Here is a 21295-nt window from a genome sequence, read left to right on the forward strand (position 1 = left end):
AGATATTCCCCTAGAATAAAATAGTATATTTGTATTAAAAAACAAAACAAAACTATCTTGCCCTAGATTAATGCTTGAATGAATAAGCTAGATTAGTGGCAAGGTGAATTTCAAAAAATAATTCTGTCAGTGCTTCTGTAAGACAGGAATGCTTTTGAACATTTGTGGTCAAAGAAGGTGAGAAAAAAGCTTCATTGGACAAAAACTAAATTTTGAATAGAGATTAGAGATTGTTCTAGTTCTGTTTTTTTTTTTTTTAATAGCAGCACTGATATGATATTCCTTATAACTTCCACTATATTTTAAAAGAAAAATTTGGAAAAAATGGAGAAATTGTATTGCTATCTTCCTAATAATTACCTTTTGCATTTTCTATTGTATTTATTGTTGATTCTATTGTTTTATGTAATGTAACTCTAGTTAATATAGAAGGAATTTTTTCATGTTAGTGTAATTTGAGAACAAATATCTTGAGAGGAGAAAAAGAGGTATGGGAGTTTATTTATTTATTTTTTAATAAAAAGGAAATCAAGAGAAAAAAAAAGGGATAGGAATGAATTATATTGGAAATTAAAAGTGTGTTATTCTTCTATTTTTGATGTTTTTTTGTTTGTGTCAATTCTAGGAACTAACACAAGAGCCTGACATGGAGCTTAATAGTGGGACAAATGAGGATATTCTGGAGCGATTGGCCCACACAGAGCAGCTGGTGATACAACTAAAAGATGTTATTCGAGAGAAAGATATTCAGTTACAGCAAAAAGATGTTCTTTTAGAGGTATTTTTTTTTTCAAAGTATTTTATGAAAGAGTTATAATTCATTTTTCTTCTCTGCTCATTGAAAAGACAAATTCTATATTGTATTCCTCTAGCATATAGATAGTGCCTACTAAAATTCACTGTCAGTATAAGTTAACTGGTGGGTAAATAAATGTTTCTTCATCAAGCATTGTTATTCTGTGATAGGAGGAAAGAAAAGCTGCAGACACAAAAATGACGAAATTGAAGCTTCAAGCCAAAGCCCGATTAGCCTCCCTGAATAAACGTATGGAAGAAATGAAGGCACAAGGAGGAATTGGGTCATCCCCAGAACCTCAGTCAGAGAAACAGCAGCTCCCTAACAAGGTATGGGTGAATTGAGAATAAATATTTTCAAATGTATTTGTCTTCTTTGGTATCAGATATAAGTCATAAACTCTGGAAGTTGTCATCAGGAAAATAAGCTTATAATTTCAGACTAGACTTCAGAACACAGGAAGAATAGAAATCTTACAGAAAACAAGGACATGAGGGGCAGCTGGATGGTACAGTGGATACAGCACTGGCCGTGAAGTCAGGAGGCCTCAGACACTTAATATTTCTTAGCTATGTGACTCTGGGGGAAGTCACTTAACCCCAATTGCCTCAGGGGGGAAAAAAAAGAAAAGAAAATAAGGACATGAAATACCTATTAAATTGATTACCAGTTTTAGGTAATAGTCAGGAAAGTCTTGCTTAGCACAAGAAGACAGAGGAGGATATTAAGGAAAGGAACATTGTATGATTGATGTTGGGAACATAAAAGAAGGCCCTGCTGTGACATAGTCATGTTTTCATAGATTTATCTTTTGATTCCTTATTCTGAATCTTTTGTGGTAGTTAACTTTTTAGATTCTGACTAACAGTTGAGTTGTTTCAAACAGGAGAATTATGTTTGCCATTGAACTTGCCCCTTGATACTAACCAGAGTTTAAATGGAAAGCTAGGAAGGAAGAAAATGTCATCCAGGTGTCTTTTGCAGAGACTTTTTTACAGTCTTTTTTTATAGAGATTCATTCAAAAGTTGATACAGTCTTAGACTACATTAAGAGGTCAGAGTTTCCAGTGATATAGAGATTGTAGTTCTTCTCTACTCTTTCCTTCTCACAGTTCATCCAGAGTTTAGTTCTGGATGCCACAGACATTAATAAACTATAGAATGTCCAGAGAAGGGCAGTTAGAATGGTGGGCTTTGAGTCCATGTCATATGACAACCAGTTGAAGGTCCTGGAAATGTTTAGCACAACAAAGTGAAGACTTAATGGGTGCTTGATAATCAGAATCAGAAAATTGATGGGCTCTCATTTAGAAGAATGATTAGGGATGGAAATTGCAAAGAAGTAAATTTAGGTTTGTTGTCAAGAAAAATTTCCTAACATTGTAAGCTGGCCAGAATTGAAAAGTGAATTACTCTTTTTTTTTGTAGAGCTTTAAGTAGAGGCTGGAGTACCATTTGCTAGATATGTTTTGGTGGAAATTCATTTTATGGAAGAGTTTATTCTAGATAGTTGCTGAAGGCCCTTTCCACTCTCAATTCTGTAATTATGAATGTCATTTAGGAAGTCATTTGGGTGTGTTTCAGGTTTTGATAAAATCAGCACAATATAATCTGCAAATGGGAGTATCTTTAGGCCCTCCTCATGTATAGTGAATACCTCTTTAACCTAAACTCTGTGCTAGACCACCTTCATTATTGTGGCAAATTCATTTGGTGACCTCCATCTCCCTATTTTATTATTTGCTTTGTATTAAAAATCAGACAGCTGATAAAGTTATCCCTGTAATATTTTTCAATATACCTAGTACAATTCTAACATAAGCCTGGAAGTTGCCTTGATAAGGATAGCCTTTAAAGTCATGATTTGCTATAAAAAGTCACACATTTTGTTTTAGTCAGTGAGCTATATGTATAGGGAAATTTTTTAAAAAATTTTCTTCATTTCTTAGTTGTGTGATGGTGATGATACTATTTACTATAAAATGTTGATTGTTTGCTGTAGAATATTGAACTTGCATTTTCCTTTCTAAAATATTGGATATATTGTAGTTCATTTGCCTCAGATTGTTTTATAGTAGTGTGAAAAAAAAAGCAAATAGTAGCCAGTGAAGTTGTCTTGGTCACCTTTTTTGGGATTTTTTTTTCTGCACTATTAGTATCTTCCCCTGCTCGAGATACTTTGAGAATTAATCTCTCTATACCTTCAAAATTGTGTTTTTTTTCCTTCTCTGTATATGCAGGATTGCTATTTCAGCAGATTATCCTATGTTTTGTTTTTTTAGTGCTATTTCCATTTGTTCAAGAAACTCATCAGGGACTATGATATTAGTCCAAATATGGTAACTTTACTGTCTTTGGTGGTAAAAAAAAAAAAAAAAAACTTAAACAATTTTTTAATTTTTTTTTTTCTTGTTTTGTCATCTTATTATTTTTTTAAGTTTTATCTTTAAATGCCCTGGAGATGACTTGGTCTTTTGCCTTCCTTCACTGTTTCTCCATGGTTTTACAAGAGAAATTCTAATTCTAATGTTCTATATTTTTTGCTTGTTAGTATTATTTCCACTCTCAGATTGAATTTCTTGAGGATAAAAAATGTGTCATAATATCTTTTTTATGTGGAGGACCTACCACATTGACTTACACATAATATAAACTTTAATAAAATATTATTGTTATTTGAGTAGATGATCATTTGATATTATTATATTAAGAAGGTGTTATTTGAGTTACTATTGAGGGTAATTAAGTGGAGACAGAAATTCCAGCACAAGTATAATTTGCTAATATGTTAGATGTTCTAAATATTTGTATAGGATTAAGAGATTATCAAAGTGACTTGGACCCTTTGTAGCTGTGTTTGGAAAGTTTTATGGAAATTTTATGAATCTCAAGATTTTAAAAGAGAATCTGATATTTTTTGGGAAAAAGATTTTGAGTTTTATGTGGCATAATAATAGATGGCTGGAGTTATGGGATTATGGCTAGGCAGTCAAACTGTGTCAGAGAGTCAATACATTTACTTGGTTAGAGGGTTTAACAGGAGAGGGAATAGTTAAGTAAGGCTAACATAGGGGATAAATAGGTGGTATTTAATTGTTGGAGAAGCCTAAAACCATAGATAATTATATTTTGATTTAAGAGACCATTATAAGGATTTTAAAAGGGAAAAAATATGATCAAAATGACAGGAAAAGTGATCCCCACTGTTGTATTTTAGGTAGATAGGAGAAGGTAGAGAGCTAGAGCTTAGCAAGAAATCAAGTGCTGTGTTTTAGACATGAAATGATAGTTCTGAGGTGGTCATCAGAATGAAAAGGGTGGATGCAGGATTTGTAGAGGGAAAACTTGATAGGTCTTTGAGAAAGCCTAGCATAATAGTGCCTAGTACATAGTAGGTGCTTAATAAATGCTTATTGATTGATTGGTGAGTAGAATAGATTACAGAGCAAATAGCAAAGGACTAAAGAAATTGTTTTGTTTTATCAGTTATTTTTGTCTTCTGCTTATTTCAGTGTGACACACCTCCTAAAGAAGATCAGATGGAGGGATTTGAAATGCTGAAACAAAAACTCCAGGAGAAGGAGGATTTAATTAGCACCCTGCAAACTCAACTCAGTCAAGTTCAAGGACAGCAAGCAGCACAGGTAAGAATTAAAGTGGGCTTGTAATCATCAGGTTAAAAGTCCAAAGTCCAATAACCTATGTTAATGATAAGCAAATTTGGATAGTAAGTTTTTAAAACTATAAGTTGTGATATTCCTATTTGGACAATATTTGTGTAATTGAAGTGGTGGTATCTGAATTATTTAATTTTAAACCATCAGCACAGTGATTTAATAGTTAAAATATGCAACACATTTTATAAGGCTTTATGGGAATATATAAAGGAAGTGTTAGACATTGTCCTTCATTACTCCTTTGTTGGAAAGGCAAAACATAAATACATGAATTGGCATTCAGTGAATGATTTAGACTAGAGGTGTCACATTCACAGTAAGAGACCATAAAATTCCCAATATAGCCCAAATTTGATTAAAATGTTATTGGGAAATATTTAACAAAATAAATAAAAATATAATTTTATTTTGTATTTTTCTTAGTATGCCAGTTGCATCATTTTTATTTGAGTTTGATACCATTGATTTAGATGAATGTTTCTGAAGTGCAAAAGGAGAGAGCACTAGGATAGACATGAATGATTTCAAGGAGTAGGAAAAGGCATCTACCCTGGGCCATGAATGATGGAGTAGATTGTAGAGCAAATAAATAGCAAGGAGCTAAATAAGCTGTTTTGCTTAAATCAATTATTTTTTTTTTCCATTTCTTCAGTGTAACACATTTCCTAAAGATGATCAGATGGAAGGATTTGAAATGCTTAAACAAAAACTACAGGAGAAGGAGGAATTAATTAATAACCTACAAGCTCAACTCAGTCAAGTTCAAGCAGAACAAGCAGCACAGGTAGGAAGTAAAATTTTGAAAGTACAGAGGATGATTGTATTTCCGTGAATTGAACTGAATAGTAGAGTCCAATATTAGTAGGTTAAAGATACTAGTTGAATTCTTAGAACTATGGAAGTAGAGCATGCGTGAAAGATGAAGGTCAGAACATCAATTTGATAAGCGAATGAAAATCAAAACAACACAGATAGTAGAGGTCAGATCAAGATGGCAGACCCAGAATTTGTGCTCATAACAGCTAGAAGATTTGTTAGGAGTTGAAGGTCAAACTATAAAAAAAAAGAAATTCTATGTATACTGAAAGAGCAAGGGCAAGACAGATGAGAAAATTGCAAAGTATTAAGGAACTACTCTGATAGAGACTGACTGTCCTGGTGTCAGCTCTCTTTCTCCCTCATGCTTAGGTGAGAGTATTGATTTGGACATTTGCAGATGATAAGGAAATATCTGTTAACAAGGTTAGAGATAGAGAACAGATACAGTTTTTTTGCAAGGACATTCTCCTGTCTGTAAGGCTGGAAAGATAATTTAAAGCCAGATTACATGTTGTCTTAAATGCATTAAAATATTTTTATAGATAATAACAAATAATGTAAAGTTTTTGAGTGGGGGATTTATAAAGTAGCTTTGAATTTGACAGATGAGTCTAATTGCACTATAAAAAAAATTAATGTTCTGAACACTTGAGGATTTTTAAAAATTGCACCATGGATGGTTAATATCCTTATTTAAAATTCATTTTTAAAAATAATCTTCTGTTCAGACTGATTTCTTTGATAGAGGACTTTTGTCATAGTTGGAAATTGAATTAAAACATTCTTATTCCGGTACCCAAAAGCAACCTGTTGAGAACAACAATACCAAATAGTAAAACTACGTAGCTTTTTGTAGCTACTTTATAATTCTAATTTCCTGCCATTTCCTTCTTTTTTCCTTAATCTCTGAAATTTTTGGGAATTTCATGTTTGTTTTTATAGAAGATTGGGAATGTAACTTGGATAGTCTTTTTTGGTTGTGTCTTAAGTTGAGTTCCATGCAGGAGGTGGTCCGGGAGAAAGATGCACGTTTTGAGTCACAAGTTCGTCTTCATGAAGATGAACTTCTTCAATTAGTAACACAGAAAGAGGTGGAGACAGAAATGCAGCAGGTATGTGAATGTATTTTTTTTGCAAAGATTTTGATTTTAGTAATTATTTAATAAAATGTGATGGGTTACCTCCCCTCCCTTCTACACCCTTCCTGACCTCTCCATCTTATTGCTCATTAATCTATTTTTACTATTCACATAATCTGAGTATGTTGCTTAACTGATTTCCTTAAGTGACTTCATTACAACTGTTGGTTTGATTGTATTTTTCTTTGGGTTTTCCATTTCCCTACCCCTTAATCAGGGGATTGATATTAAGAAGTTGGCTGTGCTTTATATTGAGGCCAACGTTCAGGAATTAGCTCAAATGCAGATCAGACTAGCCTGATGGCTGATTTTCTTATCAGGGAAACTCATTTCTCTTTCCTATCTCCTCTTTCTTTTTTAGTGTACAGGTACACTTCCTTCCAAGGCTTATTTTTTCTCCCTTTCTAGCAGTCTTTGTTTGAGACTACTTTTGCCCCTATTAGTTTCAGGCTTCATCTGTACTTTGTCCTGGGCCATCACAGTCCCCACTATCTCACCGAGGAAAAGAGTGAAGTAAGATAAGTCTTTTTCTCTGGAAACTAACTAGAGAGAGGGAACATTTTCTCAGTTAACCATAGACTGCAAGAATTGGAAAGGACATTAAAGATCATCTAGATTGTCCCCTTCATCTTACAAATGAAGAAACTGAATAAAGAACAGAGAGATGACTTGCCTAGTTAGAGACAGAACCAAGAATATAACCCTTATCTTCTAACTCCTAATCTAAGACTCTTTCCCTATATGGCATCATCTCTTTTTTTCTTTCTCAGAGATAGTATATTTATTTGGTTAAAAGATCTGTACCAGTTCTCTTGGCTCCTTAATGGTTATTCAAGATAAGAGAATGATTAATTAAAATTAATTAATTAAAAAAAGAGTTAAAAAGTCTCTGCTTCCTTTTTTCACTGTTATAGAACTCCTAAGGAACTGGCAACAATTTAACTTTTGAGTATAGTGAATAAATGTTCACCTATTGTTGAATACAGGCTGATAGAAGAACAGAGTGCCACTTAAGGAATGGGACACATACTAAATTTTGTTATTTTTTGTTTTTTCTTTACTACTTTTTCCACTAATATTTATTAATATTTAAGATTGGATAAGAAATCTTTGTAATGTTTATTGTATGTGTTTTAGTTGTAATTGTCACAAATGTACTTTTCTGTTTTTAATTGAGTACATAACAGCTGACTTTCTAGGGTTTTCTAGGCTAATGCATTCTTTTTCTTCCTAGAATCTAAGAACTCTGCACAGGAAGCTAGAGGAACAGGAAGAGGCCTTATTAGGACGTGCTCAGGTGGTAGATTTACTACAGCAGGAACTATCTGTTGCAGAACAGAAAAATCAGGTACTTCCTTTTACTTGGCAATTTAGTTAACATGGGCTTTATGTTCTTTTGATCCATGGTCTAATTTTTTGATAATTGGCATAAATTCTTTTTTACATGAGTCCTTAGAAGATGGGCATTTTATATCTTTATTTAGAAAGTAGGTCTTTTGGCCATCCTGGGTCTAAAGTTTTGGTGTAGAGTTGTCTCTTCTACATTGTGAATTTTTCCATCAGTTTCTACTTATCACAAGTTGTTATAAGAAATTATATGGGAATTTTGAGGAGTTTTGTGGAGGCCGCAGACAATACTCAAAAGGCCAGCAGATTATACAGAAAAAGTTTAGAAACTCAGAAATGTATAAAATATACATATTGTATATCAATCCAGATTTTACAATTAGGTACTGTAAATACTCCATAAAAAATTAACTCAGACTTCACAAAGTTATATTTAAGCTCATTATATATAATATATATAAAGTTTTACAAAAACCTTGGCACGAAGGGAATGCCAAAAAATTTTACAGATTTTCCAGATCATAGAAGTATGGAAGCTATGACTATATATACTGCCATTATCCTTGGAGAATTTCTGTTACTTTACTTTGTCTTTTTCTTAAATACTTTCTTAGATTTATAATACTTATAACACTTTTAAGGTTTTTGTAATACTTTATATATATTATATATGTAATGAGCTTAAATATAACTCTGTTAGGTCTAAGCTACATACTGATGGATGAGAGAGGTTAAGTAATTTACACTGCTAGAAAATATCCAAGGTGGGATGTGAACTCAAATCTTACTGATTTCAAGTCTAGTTCTCTAGCTACCATACCACTTTCCTGTTTGATATTATACCTTTTGTGACTTCCTTTGTGCACCAATTTGCATTAGAGGCCTCTGTATTAAATTAAAGCAATCCTACTGTGCACTATCTTTGCTTACAAATTGGTTTGAGGTTTTATTATATGTCTTTTTTTTACCTCTTAGGTTCTCTCTGAACAGTTGCAGCAGTTGGAAGCTGAGAAAAATACATTAAAGACTGTACTGGAAAGAGAGAGACAGGAGTCCAAGAATCTAATGGAAAAAATGGAGCTGGAAGTGGCAGAAAGAAAACTATCTTTACACAGTCTAGAAGAAGAAATGCGTTGTCTTTTGGAGCAGTTAGAACAGGCAGGCCAAATCCGGGCTGAATTAGAGTCTCAGTGTAGTACTCTGGAGCAAAAGCATAAAATAGCAGGAGAAGAAAAAGACTCTAAAATTTTGTGTCTTCAGAAGAGTGAAAAAGAACTACAGTTTGCTTGTGAGGCCTTAAAGGTTCAAAATGAAAAGCTACTTCAGGATATCAATCATCAGTCAGTTCAATCTGCCCAGACTATTCAACAGCTAGAAGGTCAGCAACAACTTGCTTTTATAATATATTTCTCATCAGAGTGCTGTTCATCTAATTAATTGCTAAAACTCATTGAATCAGATGGGGGGGAGGGGGAGGCTTAAAAGGAAGACCTTCCTAAACTTCAAGAGAAATCCTTAGTTTTATTTCTCCTACTTCTATTAGAAATGATATTTACAACTTATTGCTTATTATTATAACAATACAGACAATAATGACAACATCAGTTGCCAGGGACATATAAAAGACTGTGTTAAGTATGATTCTGGACTAGAGGATCTTCATAAGGTATAGTAGAGTAGTAGTTCTCAAAGTGTGCCCCAGAGAATCCTGGGAGTCTCAGAAACCCTTTCAGAGGGTCTATGAATTCAAAATTAGTTTTTATTTCAAAAACTCTATAAATATATAACCCACATAAACAAAAACTCTTTGGACAGATCCTCAATAATTTTTAGTAGTATGAAGATACTGTGAATAAAGCTTTGAAAAATATTGTAGTAGAGTTTTTGAATAGCTTCTATCTAGATTTAGGACTGGAGTGCAAAATTTCATTTTGTCAGTCTTGGAAATAATCTGAGTTATCCTTGGTTGATTAAAAAAAGATAGCTCAGAAAGATTTCCTTGGATATCTAAACTTTATAATGATATATACATATATTTTTCATTTTATTATTATTATTTATTTATTTATTTATTTATTTATTTTGCTGGGCAATTGGGGTTAAGCTACTTGTCCAAGGTCACATAGCTAGGAAGTGTTAAGTGTCTGAGGTCACATTTGAACTCAGGTCCTCCTGACTTCAGGGCTGGGTGCTCTATCCATTGAATTACCTGGCTGGCCCCATGAGGTATATATTAAGAAAAGTATTAAAAGACTTAAAACTCCAAGAAAGAACAAAGCATGTTTTATAAAGTAGATGAACCAGAGAAAAGTAGGAGGTTCATTGAATAGAGAACCACATTATTATAAACACATGTTTTTAATTTAAGCATATTTTTAAATCAGTACCAATTTGTGGAAATAAGATATAGGACTTATTGTGTAAAATTGAAACATAAAAAAAAAAGACAATACCATTTTTGAAATAGGTGAAGAGGATCTTTTGCTCTTTAATTTGATTGTTTTGCTATAAATGCTTTATGCAGGGATCTTTGAGAATTTTTAAAGTGTTCAAATGAAACACTGTCACTGATATCTTCCAAGTTGGGCTAAGATAAATAGAGGCTAACAGCTCTTTAGAATTTTCCAAAGAAGGCTGCCCCATAAAGTTTCAGCTCTGTGGCATATAATTTTGATATTTTTATTTTCTTTAGATGAACTCCAGCAAAAATCCAAAGAAATTAACCAATTTCTGATTGAACCAGTGTTGCAGAAATCAGAAATGGCCTCTCAGACTTCCAGCCCAGATGAGAATAGCCAGACTCTCAAGGTAATGAAATTTGGATGTGTTGGTGTTTTATGTCTTTAGTACCTATAGATAACCAGTATTGTTTTATAGGATGCTTGATCATATCACTCAGTAATACTCATGATGAACATGAATAAAAAAGTTACCATGTTGATAATTGAAATTTATCTACCAGTATTTATTGCAGAGGTAGATCTACCATTATTGATCACATCTTTTGTTTTTAAATTGATTGTTTTGGGTTTTTTTCTCACTTAATAGTATTTTATAGTTTTTAGTATTAATTTTTTTAAGATTTTGAATTCCAAGTTTTTCTCCCTCCCTCTCTTAACTCTATTCACCCCAAGATATTAAGCAATCTGATAGTTTGTACAAATATGAACATTTTGAAAATATTTCCATATTAGTCATGTTGTAAAAGAAGAAACAGAACCAAAAGGAAATACATGTGAAAGAAAAAAAGTGAAACTAGTATGCTTTAATCTACATTCAATCTCCATAGTTCTTTCTCTGGATGTGGATGGCATTTTCCATCTTTTGGAATTGACCTAAATTCTTTTGCTGAGAAGAGCTAAGTCTGTCATAGTTGATCATCCCATGATGTTATTTCTGTGTATAATGTTCTCCTAGTTTAGTCACTTTACTCAGGTTAATCTTTCTGGTTTTTCTAAAATCCATCTGCTCATCATTTCTTATAGTACAGTAGTATTTCATTATCTTCATATATCACAGCTTTTTCAGTCATTCTTTAATTGATAGGCAACTCCTCAATTTCCAGTTCTTTGCCACGACTAAAAGAGCTGCTTTAAATATTTTTTGTATATGTGGGTCCTTTTCCCTTTTTTATGATCTTTTTGCAATACAGATCTAGTAGTGGTATTGCTGGATCAAAAGGTATGCACAAAGGGTATGGCTCTTTGGGCATAGTTCCAGATTGCTCTCCAGAATGTTTGATTCAAATTCACAACTTTAGTATCCCAATTTTCCCACCTATTCTCTCCATTTATCATTTTCTTTTTCAGTCCTTTTAGCCGATCTGATAGGTGGGAGGTAATAATATCTCAAAAGTTTTTTCAATTTTCATTTCTCTAATCAGTAGTGTTTTGATCAAATCTTTAAACTAAATTGACAAATACTTAATGGTTTTGATGCATAAGTAAGATTAATGGAGGGTGATAGAAAGACACATTGGAAATTATATGGTTCTAGATTAAGAAATTTAAAAAAGAGTATGAGGTGTTATTAACTTTTTGTGTCATGGACACCTGTGGATCCTTAAGAGTAATATTTTTAAATCCTAAAATAAAATTCATATGGTTACAAAAGAAATCGGTTACATTAAAGTCATTATCAATTTTTTTTAAAAAACAAGTCCACAAAACTTAGTTTGAGATCTATATTCTAAATGCTTTTAGCTTATGCAGAAACTTTGCCTTATATGCCTTTTTTTTTTTTTTCAAGAAAGAATTTGGAAGATTCTGGATATATTAATTACTGAATAATATCACAAAAAATGAAATTTGCTAAAGCTTATTAGTAAAAAAAACTGATTAGAATAAAATATAAAGATTAAAAGATATAATTTTAAATCACAACAATTCCAACCTGATCTATCCAAATAAGCTATTAACCATTTAAAAAAAAGGAATTAGAATAAACAAAGTAAATTATTATGGCCTTCATTTTGTGATGCGATTACTGTGATGAGAAAGTCAAAAGAACCTAGAAATTGCCTCATCCAGCAAACATTTAATATTATAGTCAAATGGAGAAACATAGCAGTTAAAGACTTGAAACAAATTTGCAAAACCAGTAAAAGGTGATAGAATATGTAGAATTATTTTTTAAAGCATCAAGAACCATTGAAAAGAAAAAACCTGAGTTTGTAGAAAGTTTGGCATGACATTATGTTGTATTTTCATTTATTTTTAAAACATTTACCAATTACATTTTAATCTGGTTTGGGATGCACACTAGAGCTTTACTGGCTACCAGTTTGATACTTATGGTAGTGATAATAAGTACTTGAGGATGACAGACAATCATTACCAGATAGACCTTGTTAAGTTGGGAAAATAGCAACATAAACCTAACTGATTAGAGTTAGACCTACGTTTTAGCTTTAGTTATATCTTAAGCCAGCTATCTTGCTTTGAAAAAAATCTTTTAACCTTTCTTGAAGTCATAGCTTTTCTTATCTATAGAATGATGGATTTGTATTGGATCTTTTCCAAAACTCCTGTCATTTGTAAAATATTAATTCTGTGACAAATTATGAAGTCATCTGTATACTAAAGACAAATTGCAGGAACACAGAATGAAAAATAATTAAATATTTGCAGTTCATTAAGAAAAACATTTATGTGCTTAAATAAAATTATAAAGTTTGAACCCCACTGTCAGATGGTAAATGGAATTTTTAGCTTAGAATCAAGAATAACATCACTCCCTCTCTTCATGAGAATTGGAACATTTTGGATATATTAATTATTTTTGTATTTTGTATTACTTCTTTTGGAATTTCTGTTCTGTCCCATTACTTATCCTAAGGAGGAGGTCCTTTTATTTTGAGAGGGTTGTAAGCAAATTTTCTATTACTACTATTCCTTGAACCAGGAATTTCTGAATTACATAATTTTCCTCATACACATGATTTTGGATGAGTATCTTTGTAGCTTAGCCTTGAAACTCTAGTATACATTTGAAACTAATAAAATCCTTCAGCTGCCACTTCCCTTCAGAGATCATTTATCTAAGTTGGTCCAGGAAGAACAGGGTTGTTTCCTGTTTTTAAATTTTTCCAGTGAAAGAGATGTTGAAAAGATGAAATATAAAAGCTGAAGAATATTTGGGCATTAGCTTGAGAGTTTCCCTCAGCTCTGAGAATGAGAGTCAAAAAATGTAATGAAAAATGTAATGCCTGTTTTCTGCATTTTAGATAGACTTAGAAGAGAACATTGCCTCTTTGCAGAAAAGAGTAGCAGAACTAGAAGAGGAAAAATGTACCTTGCTTCTTGGTACTGTGGAACTGGAGGAGCTGAAAGTTGAGAATGGTATGTATAGTGTTATTGAAACTTGCCTTTTGTGACTTCTTGCCTAGAAGAGTGTGTGTTTAGTTATTGACTATTTGTAAAATGAAGGCTATGCCCTGTAATAGGTGACCTCTAAGGTTCTTGCAGATCGAAGATCATCATCAACTTGGAAGAGATCTAGAAGTTTCTCAATTTTAAGATGAGAAAACTGAGACCCTGAATTATTTAAGTAACTTATCTGAAATAATGAATATTTAGAAACAGAGCTAGGCCTAGAACCCAATTCTCCTAACTTCTAATCTAATGCTTCTTCTGTTTCCAAGGTATCTGTTTTCAGTATAAAACAGAATTCTATGTTCACTGGGACAATCAAGGATTTTTATCTAAGGAGGTTTGGTTTTATCTTAGGATATAAAAATATAACTAAGGTTGGCAATATAATGTGGTTAAAAAAGATGATAGTTTGTCCAAGTACTCAAGACAATTCAATAAGCATTTCTCAAGTGCTTATTCTGTGCTGAGCAAGGTAATAAAGTGCTAGAGATTAAAAAAAGAAAAAAAAAAGTGAAATTGATTCCTGCCCGCAAGTAATTGACAATCTTAATAATATGTGAACATAATTTCAGCGGCAAGGTACATGAGTATCTTAGGAAGGACCAAGAAAGACTTCTTGTAGAAAAGAGAATTTTAGCTGAGACTTTAAGGAAATAAGGGATGCTAAGAGGCAAAAATCAAGGGGGGAGAGAGAGCATTCCAGGGTGGGGAACAGCCACCAAAATGGAGTCAGGAGATGAAGTGTCTGATGCTAGGAATAGCAAGGGCATCATTATCACTAGACTGCAGAATAAATATAGGGGAATTAATTGTAAGAAGACTGGAAAGATAGGAAGGGCCAGGTTAGGAAGGACTTTACAAGCCAAATAGAGAATTATATATTTGATCTTGGAGGCAACTGGGAGCCACTCAAGTTTATTGAATAAAGGGTGATTGTGCTTTAGGGACCGAATTTTAGCAGCTGAGAGATAGATAAATTGGAGTGGGGAGAGACTTGAGGCAGAGAGGCCATTTAGATACAAGGGTATTTTAATTATAGAAATATTCTAAAGGCAATTGAGAAAGCTCTCTATATGCATCATTAGGTGGAAGACATAAGAGAAAGATAAAGTAACAGGAAAGAGAAGAGTGCTCATGTAAAAACAGGATAACGTATGGTTATAGGAGCCTAGGGAAGGGAAAAGTTGCAAGAAGAGAGTATTAAATATTACAGAGCAGGTGGAAAACTCAAATAGAAATGAGTTAATAACTTATGGCAGCATATTAACTTAGAAAACCACACATGAACATTACATATGTACTATTATGTTTTTATTTTGTTAAATATTTTCCTATTCTATTTTAATCTGATTTAGGTGGCATTATTCTTTGCTCACCACAGTGGATACTTGCCATTTCTGTTGTAAAGGTATAAAAGGATAATGATAACAGAAAAGCCATTAGATTTAGTTAAGTGGGGGTTATTTATAACCTTAAAGAAGAATAGTTTCACAAGAATAGGTAAAGAAGCAATGAGGAGAAATGATATTCTGCACTAGAGTTTAACCAAGAAGAAATTATTAGCACTCTAGAAAGGACAAAAACTTTTAAAGAAAATTACTTTTATCTTGAAATACATACATGAAGGAAAAGGAACACTAAATATTGTCAGGTATATATCAGTGTAGGAAAACACATTTTTAAGAATTTAAAGAAAAGAAGTAGAGTGTCTTATATTGAATGTTTTTCATTCTTTTCTCCTGTGAATGATTATTCTTTTCTTGAATCACACCACTGTAACACTTTATCCTATGATTGTTTCCCTCTTCTTAAAATATTTTCATTTTAACTTATGATGTCTTTTCCGGCTTATTTTATTTCATCCTCTTAATTCAGGTTTTTCACCTCCTTTGCTTTTTTTATGTACCTGTAACTGCCTCACCATATCATTACTCTAAACCTTTCCAGATCCCACTTAAAGCAGAAATATTTAGTTTTTTAAAAAATATATACATGCAATTGATCATGCTATAAGTATTCTACATCCATGTTCATGAACTCTGATTATTAGATCATAATTTTACTATTCCCTCTTTCTCTGTATTTTACATACTCTCACCTTGCTCCTTTCCCTTACCATGTCTTCTAACCCCTCTGCTCCTCAGTTTTTTAGTAGATCCTTACCTATACATACATTGGTTGTATTCCCTGTTTTGTCTTTTTACTTAGTGAATCATTTAACTCTATACTGAATTCTGTAATTTGTCCCCTTTTCCTATCATCTATCATGCCTTGTAGAATTTTGGATTGCTCCCATCTTTTTCAATCTCATCTGTGTACTGCTGCACAGATTTGGAGAAAATCATGAAACTGCTGATGGGGTCCACTATAAATGTATATTACATGGTCTCAACTTCACTGTAGCAAGATAATTCTTTTATACTCTCCTAATCTATTTGCTATTCTATTCACCACAGTGGATGTTGCAGACTTATCATTCCTTCTTAAGCCTCCCATAGTTCCCTCCTTATCCCCACTTTTTAGCTAATGATCTTGTCCCATAATTTTGGAAAAACCAAGGCATTTTTTCTGCATCTCATATATCACTCAATTATTTTCCACTATTATGCTGCTTCACCCCAGTTCTCATAAAAAAGCAGCCCTTCTCTATTCCAAAAGCAAATTTCTCAGCACGTGTCTTTAATTCCATCCCCTTCTTATTTCAGTAAACTGCCCCTGCTGTTTTACCTACCCTTTTAAAAATCTTCAATCTCTCCCCATTTTGGATTTCCCAGCTGCTCACAAACATTGCAACATTGCTACATCTTCCCATATTTAAAAAATTTACTTTATCTGACTGTCTTCTCTGGTTAATATCCTCAGTTTCACTCCCACAAATGGAACATTATTGTACTTTTGGTCCAAATTTATGTTATTGTACTTAGGCTATTTATTTCCTATTTCTGAATTCCTCACTTGTTACCATTAGAGTGGTAGCTGAATTCCAGACCATATTTTGAAGGAAGTTCATTACCCTGATTTAACATTTCTTTAAAAAAAAAAAAAAATTTCCAAATTATCTTAGAGCCTTCACACCCTAATCTCTTGAAAGCATTTTTTCTTTGAGTTTTAGATCAATCTTTTGAGACTTTGCACCTCCCTTCATCATTTGTAACATTTAAACATTTTTCACTTAATACCAAATAAAAACAAGCATTTCCATTTACAAAGTTTAGCAGAAGATATTGTATGTAAAAGTGGAGATATCTTATTATGCAATGCTTGCTTTTAAAAAAAAATAGTATTTTTATTTTTTCAAATACATTTAGTTTTCAACATTCACATTTACAAAACCTTATGTTTCAAATTTTTTTCCTCCCTACTTCCTCCCCAAGACAGCAATATATATGTGTGTGTGTGTGTGTGTGTATAAATTTAACGAGTAATTCTTTAACATATTTCCATATTCATCATGTTGCTCAAGAAAAATCAGAACAAAAGAGAAAAAATATGAGAAAGAAATAAAATTGAGCAGGCCACCTCCAACAACAAAAATAGGTGGTCCATATTCAGTCTCCATAATTCTTTCTCTCTGGATATTGGTGGCACTATCAGAAGTCTATTAGAATTGTCTTGGATCACCTCATTGTTGAAGAGTTGATCATCATTGCTTTTTTCCCTTAAATAAAAGAAATTTAGCCTGTAACTTTCTTCAATTTTTTTTTTTTTTACTGTGGCAATTGGGGTTAAGTGACTTGCTCAGGGTCATACAGCTAGAAATAAGTGTCTAAGGGAAGATTTGAATTTAGGTCGTCCTGATTTCAAGGCTGGTGCTCTATCCACCTATTTGCCCTCAGCCTGTAACTTTCAGAGCTGTCCTGTTTTGCTATATTTCTTTCTGTCCTTCCTCTTATTTATTTTGTGCATTTTAAAACATGTTTTAATGATCCTTTTCTTTCTTTTCTTTTTTTGCAACTTGATTACTAGTCCCTCTCTCCATCATATTTCCTCCAAAACATGACAATTAGAAAAAAGCCCCTTATAATAAATATGCATAATCAAGTAAAACAAATTTCTATATTGCCTGTATCAAAATGCTTCATTCTTTTTTTTAATTTTTATATAGTTTTATTTTCAAAACAGATGTATAGTTTTCAACACTCTTTGCAAAACCTTGTGTTCCAAATTTTTTTCTCCCTCCCTTCCCCTCTCTTTCTCCCCTATATAGCAAGGAATCCAATATATATATATATATTTTTTTTTAATTTTTTTAAATTTATAATATTATCCCTTGTATTCATTTTTCCAAATTATCCCCCCCCTCTCCCACTCCCTCCCCCCGATGACAGGTAATCCCATACATTTTACATGTGTTACAATATAACCTAGATACAATATATGTGTGTAAATACCATTTTCTTGTTGCACATTAAGTATTAGATTCCGAAGGTATAAGTAACCTGGGTAGATAGACAGTGGTGCTAACAATTTACATTCACTTCCCAGTGTTCCTTCTCTGGGTGTAGTTATTTCTGTCCATCATTGATCAACTGGAAGTGAGTTGGATCTTCTTTATGTTGAAGATATCCACTTCCATCAGAATACCTCTTCATACAGCATTGAAGTGTACAGCGATCTTCTGGTTCTGTTCATTTCATTCAGCATCAATTGGGAATCCAATATATATATATATATATATTTTTTTTTTTTTTTAAATTTTTTATTTTATTTTATAATTATAACATTTTTTGACTGTACATATGCATGGGTAATTTTTTACAACATTATCCCTTGCATTACTTCTATTCAGATTTTTTCCCTTCCTCCCCCAACCCCCTCCCCCTGATGGCAAGCAGTCTATATATGTTAAATATATTACATATAATTTAGATACAATATATGTGTGTAGAACCGAATTTTTTGTTGCACAGGAAGAATTGGGGAATCCAATATATATTAAACATGTACAATTCTTCTATACATATTTCCACAATTATCATGCTGCACAAGAAAACTCAGATCAAAAAGGAAAAAAAAAAAAAAGAGAAAAAATAAGATGTAAGCAAACACCACCAAAAAAGTAAAACTATTATGTTGTGATCCATACTCAGTTCCCACAGTCCTCTCTCTCAGTGCAGATGGCTCTCTTCATCACAAGACCATTGGAACTAATTTGAATCACTTTATTGTTGAAAAGAACCATGTCTATTGTTGTTCTGTGTATAATGTTCTCTTGGTTCTACTTGCTTCACTTAGCATCATTTCATGTAAGGCTCTCCAGGACTCTCTGAAATCATCCTGCTGGTCATTTCTTACAGAACAATAATATTCCATAACATTCATATGCCACAACTTATTCAGCCATTCTTCAACTGATGGGCATCCACTCAATTTCCAGTTCTTGCCTTTACAAAAAGGACTGCTACAAAAATTTTTGCACCTATGGGTCCTTTTCTCTTTATGATCTCTTGGAGATAGAGGCTCAGAGGAGAGACTGCTGATTCAAAGGGTATGCACAGTTTGATAGCTCTTTGGGAATATTTCCAAATTGTTCTTCAGAATAGTTGGATCCGTTCACAGCTCCACCAACAATGCCCCGGTTTTCCTGCATCACCTCCAATATTCAACATTATCCTTTACTGTCATCTTAGCCAATCTATCTGAGAGGTATATAGTGGTACCTCAGAGTTATAATTTGCATTTCTCTGATCAATAGTGATTTGGAGCAATTTTTTTGATATGACTATTGATGGCTTTAATTTCATCTGAAACTTGTCTGTTCATATCCTTTGACCACTTATCATTTGGAGAACAGTTTGTATTCTTATAAATCTGAGTCAATTCTCTATATGTTTTAGAAATGAGACCTTTATCAGAATGCTTGGATGTAAAATTTTTTTTCTCAGTTTACTGCTTCCCTTCTGATCTTGTCTACATTGGTTTTGTTTGTACAAAAATCAAAATTATCCATTTTGCATTCCATAATGTACTCTAGTTCTTCTTGGTCACCAATTCCTTCCTTCCCCACAGATCTAAGAGGTAAACTATCTTACGTTCTTCTAATTTGCTTATGTCATCACTTTTAATATCTTAAAGTCATGAATCCATTTTGACCTTATCTTGGTGTAGGATGTTAGGTATGAGTCAGTGTCTAGTTTCTACCATACTATTTTCTAATTTTCTCAGCAGTTTTTGTCATATTTTTTTGTCACATTTCTCAGCAGTTTTTTGTTTATTTTTGGTGAGGCAGTTGGAGTTAAGTGACTTTGCCCAGGGTCACTCAGCTAGGAATTGTTAAGTGTCTGAGGCAGATTTGAATTCAGGTCCTCCTGACTTCAAGACAGGTGTTCTACCCACTGTGCCACCTGCTGTCCCACACATAGTGAGTTCTTATCCTAGAAGCTGAGATCTTTGGTTTTATCAAACCCTATATTACTATAATTATTGACTTGTGAACCTAACCTATCCCATTGATCAACTGCTCTATTACTTAGCCAGTACTAAATAGTTTTGATGATTACTCTTCTATAATATAATGGAATTTTAGGTCTAGTACAGCTAGGCTACTTTCATTTGCAATTTTTTTCATTAATTCCTTTGAAATTCCTTATCTTTTGTTTTTCCAGATAAACTTTGTTATTATTTTTTTCTAGCTCTATAAAATAATTGGGAGTTTGATTGGTATGGCACTGAATAATTATATTAATTTAAATAGAATTATCATTTTTATTATATTAGCTTGACCTACCTATGGACGCTTGATATTCTTTCAATTAATTAAATCTGACTTTATTTGTGTGGAAAGTGTTTTGTAATTTTGTTTATATAGTTCATGATTTTGTCTTGGCAAGTAGACTCCCAAATATCTTAAATTATATACAGTTATTTTAAATGGAATTTCTTTTTGTATGTCTTGCTGCTGGACTTTGTTGGTAATATAAAAATGCTTATGATTTATGTGGATTTATTTTGTATCCTGCAACTTTGCTGAAGTTGTGAATTGTTTCTAGTAGTTTTTTAGTTGATATCTAGGGAAATGCCTTGGAAGTTTGTTACCTTTGTATCACAAGATTTCCCAATCTGCATCATTCTTAAAAATCTGTTTCACTTTCCTGGAATGACTTGATTGTTCCATGAAAGTATGAGATGACTGGTATTTGATTTTTAATTATTTGAAACTAAAACTGTATTCTGTCATCATTTCAGAAAGACTACACTCTCAGATTACTCATCTAGTGGCTCAGCATGGATCTGAGATGACTGGTGGAGAAGAGACAGGACAGGTAATTGACTAAACTCTCCTAATTAAAAAAAAAAAAAATGAACCAGAGTAAAGAAAAAGAGAATAGGTTTACAACTGGAAGAGACTTTAGAGGTCAAATAGGCCAACACCTCTCTCCCCTCTATTCCCCCCTTCCCAGTTTTACAGATAAACTGAGACTCAGTCTGCCCTGGGTCACACAGGCAGTAAGGGTCTGAATTGGGCTTTGAACCTAAGTTCTATGATTTTCAGGTAAATAGTCTTTATTTCATATCATTGTATTATTTTTCTAAGTTGACTTTACACCTGAACGTTTATGGGAAACAGAAATGGTATGACTTAAACTTTATTTACATTTGTATTTAGATTTCTTGACTACTTTTATTTTGAAATAACTATAGTTG

General features: G+C 32.7%; 1 protein-coding gene across 4 annotated transcripts in view; it reads left to right on the top strand.

Moving 5' to 3' along the window:
* Positions 1–21295, top strand: part of GOLGB1 (golgin B1) — a 63091-nt gene that overhangs the window by 11620 nt on the left and 30176 nt on the right. For 2 of the 4 annotated variants that reach the window (XM_074301362.1, XM_074301363.1), the window contains exons 4-13: positions 626–778; positions 967–1125; positions 4309–4440; positions 5126–5257; positions 6282–6404; positions 7666–7779; positions 8754–9156; positions 10471–10586; positions 13504–13618; positions 20837–20913. In XM_074301362.1, the coding sequence (XP_074157463.1) occupies positions 626–778; positions 967–1125; positions 4309–4440; positions 5126–5257; positions 6282–6404; positions 7666–7779; positions 8754–9156; positions 10471–10586; positions 13504–13618; positions 20837–20913 (1524 nt within the window). The remainder of the gene's footprint in view (positions 1–625; positions 779–966; positions 1126–4308; positions 4441–5125; positions 5258–6281; positions 6405–7665; positions 7780–8753; positions 9157–10470; positions 10587–13503; positions 13619–20836; positions 20914–21295) is intronic. The other 2 variants (XM_074301364.1, XM_074301365.1) reach the window with 1 other exon arrangement.

Source organism: Sminthopsis crassicaudata, chromosome 3 (genome assembly GCF_048593235.1).
Source record: "Sminthopsis crassicaudata isolate SCR6 chromosome 3, ASM4859323v1, whole genome shotgun sequence".
In the NCBI taxonomy this organism is placed as follows: domain Eukaryota; kingdom Metazoa; phylum Chordata; class Mammalia; order Dasyuromorphia; family Dasyuridae; genus Sminthopsis; species Sminthopsis crassicaudata.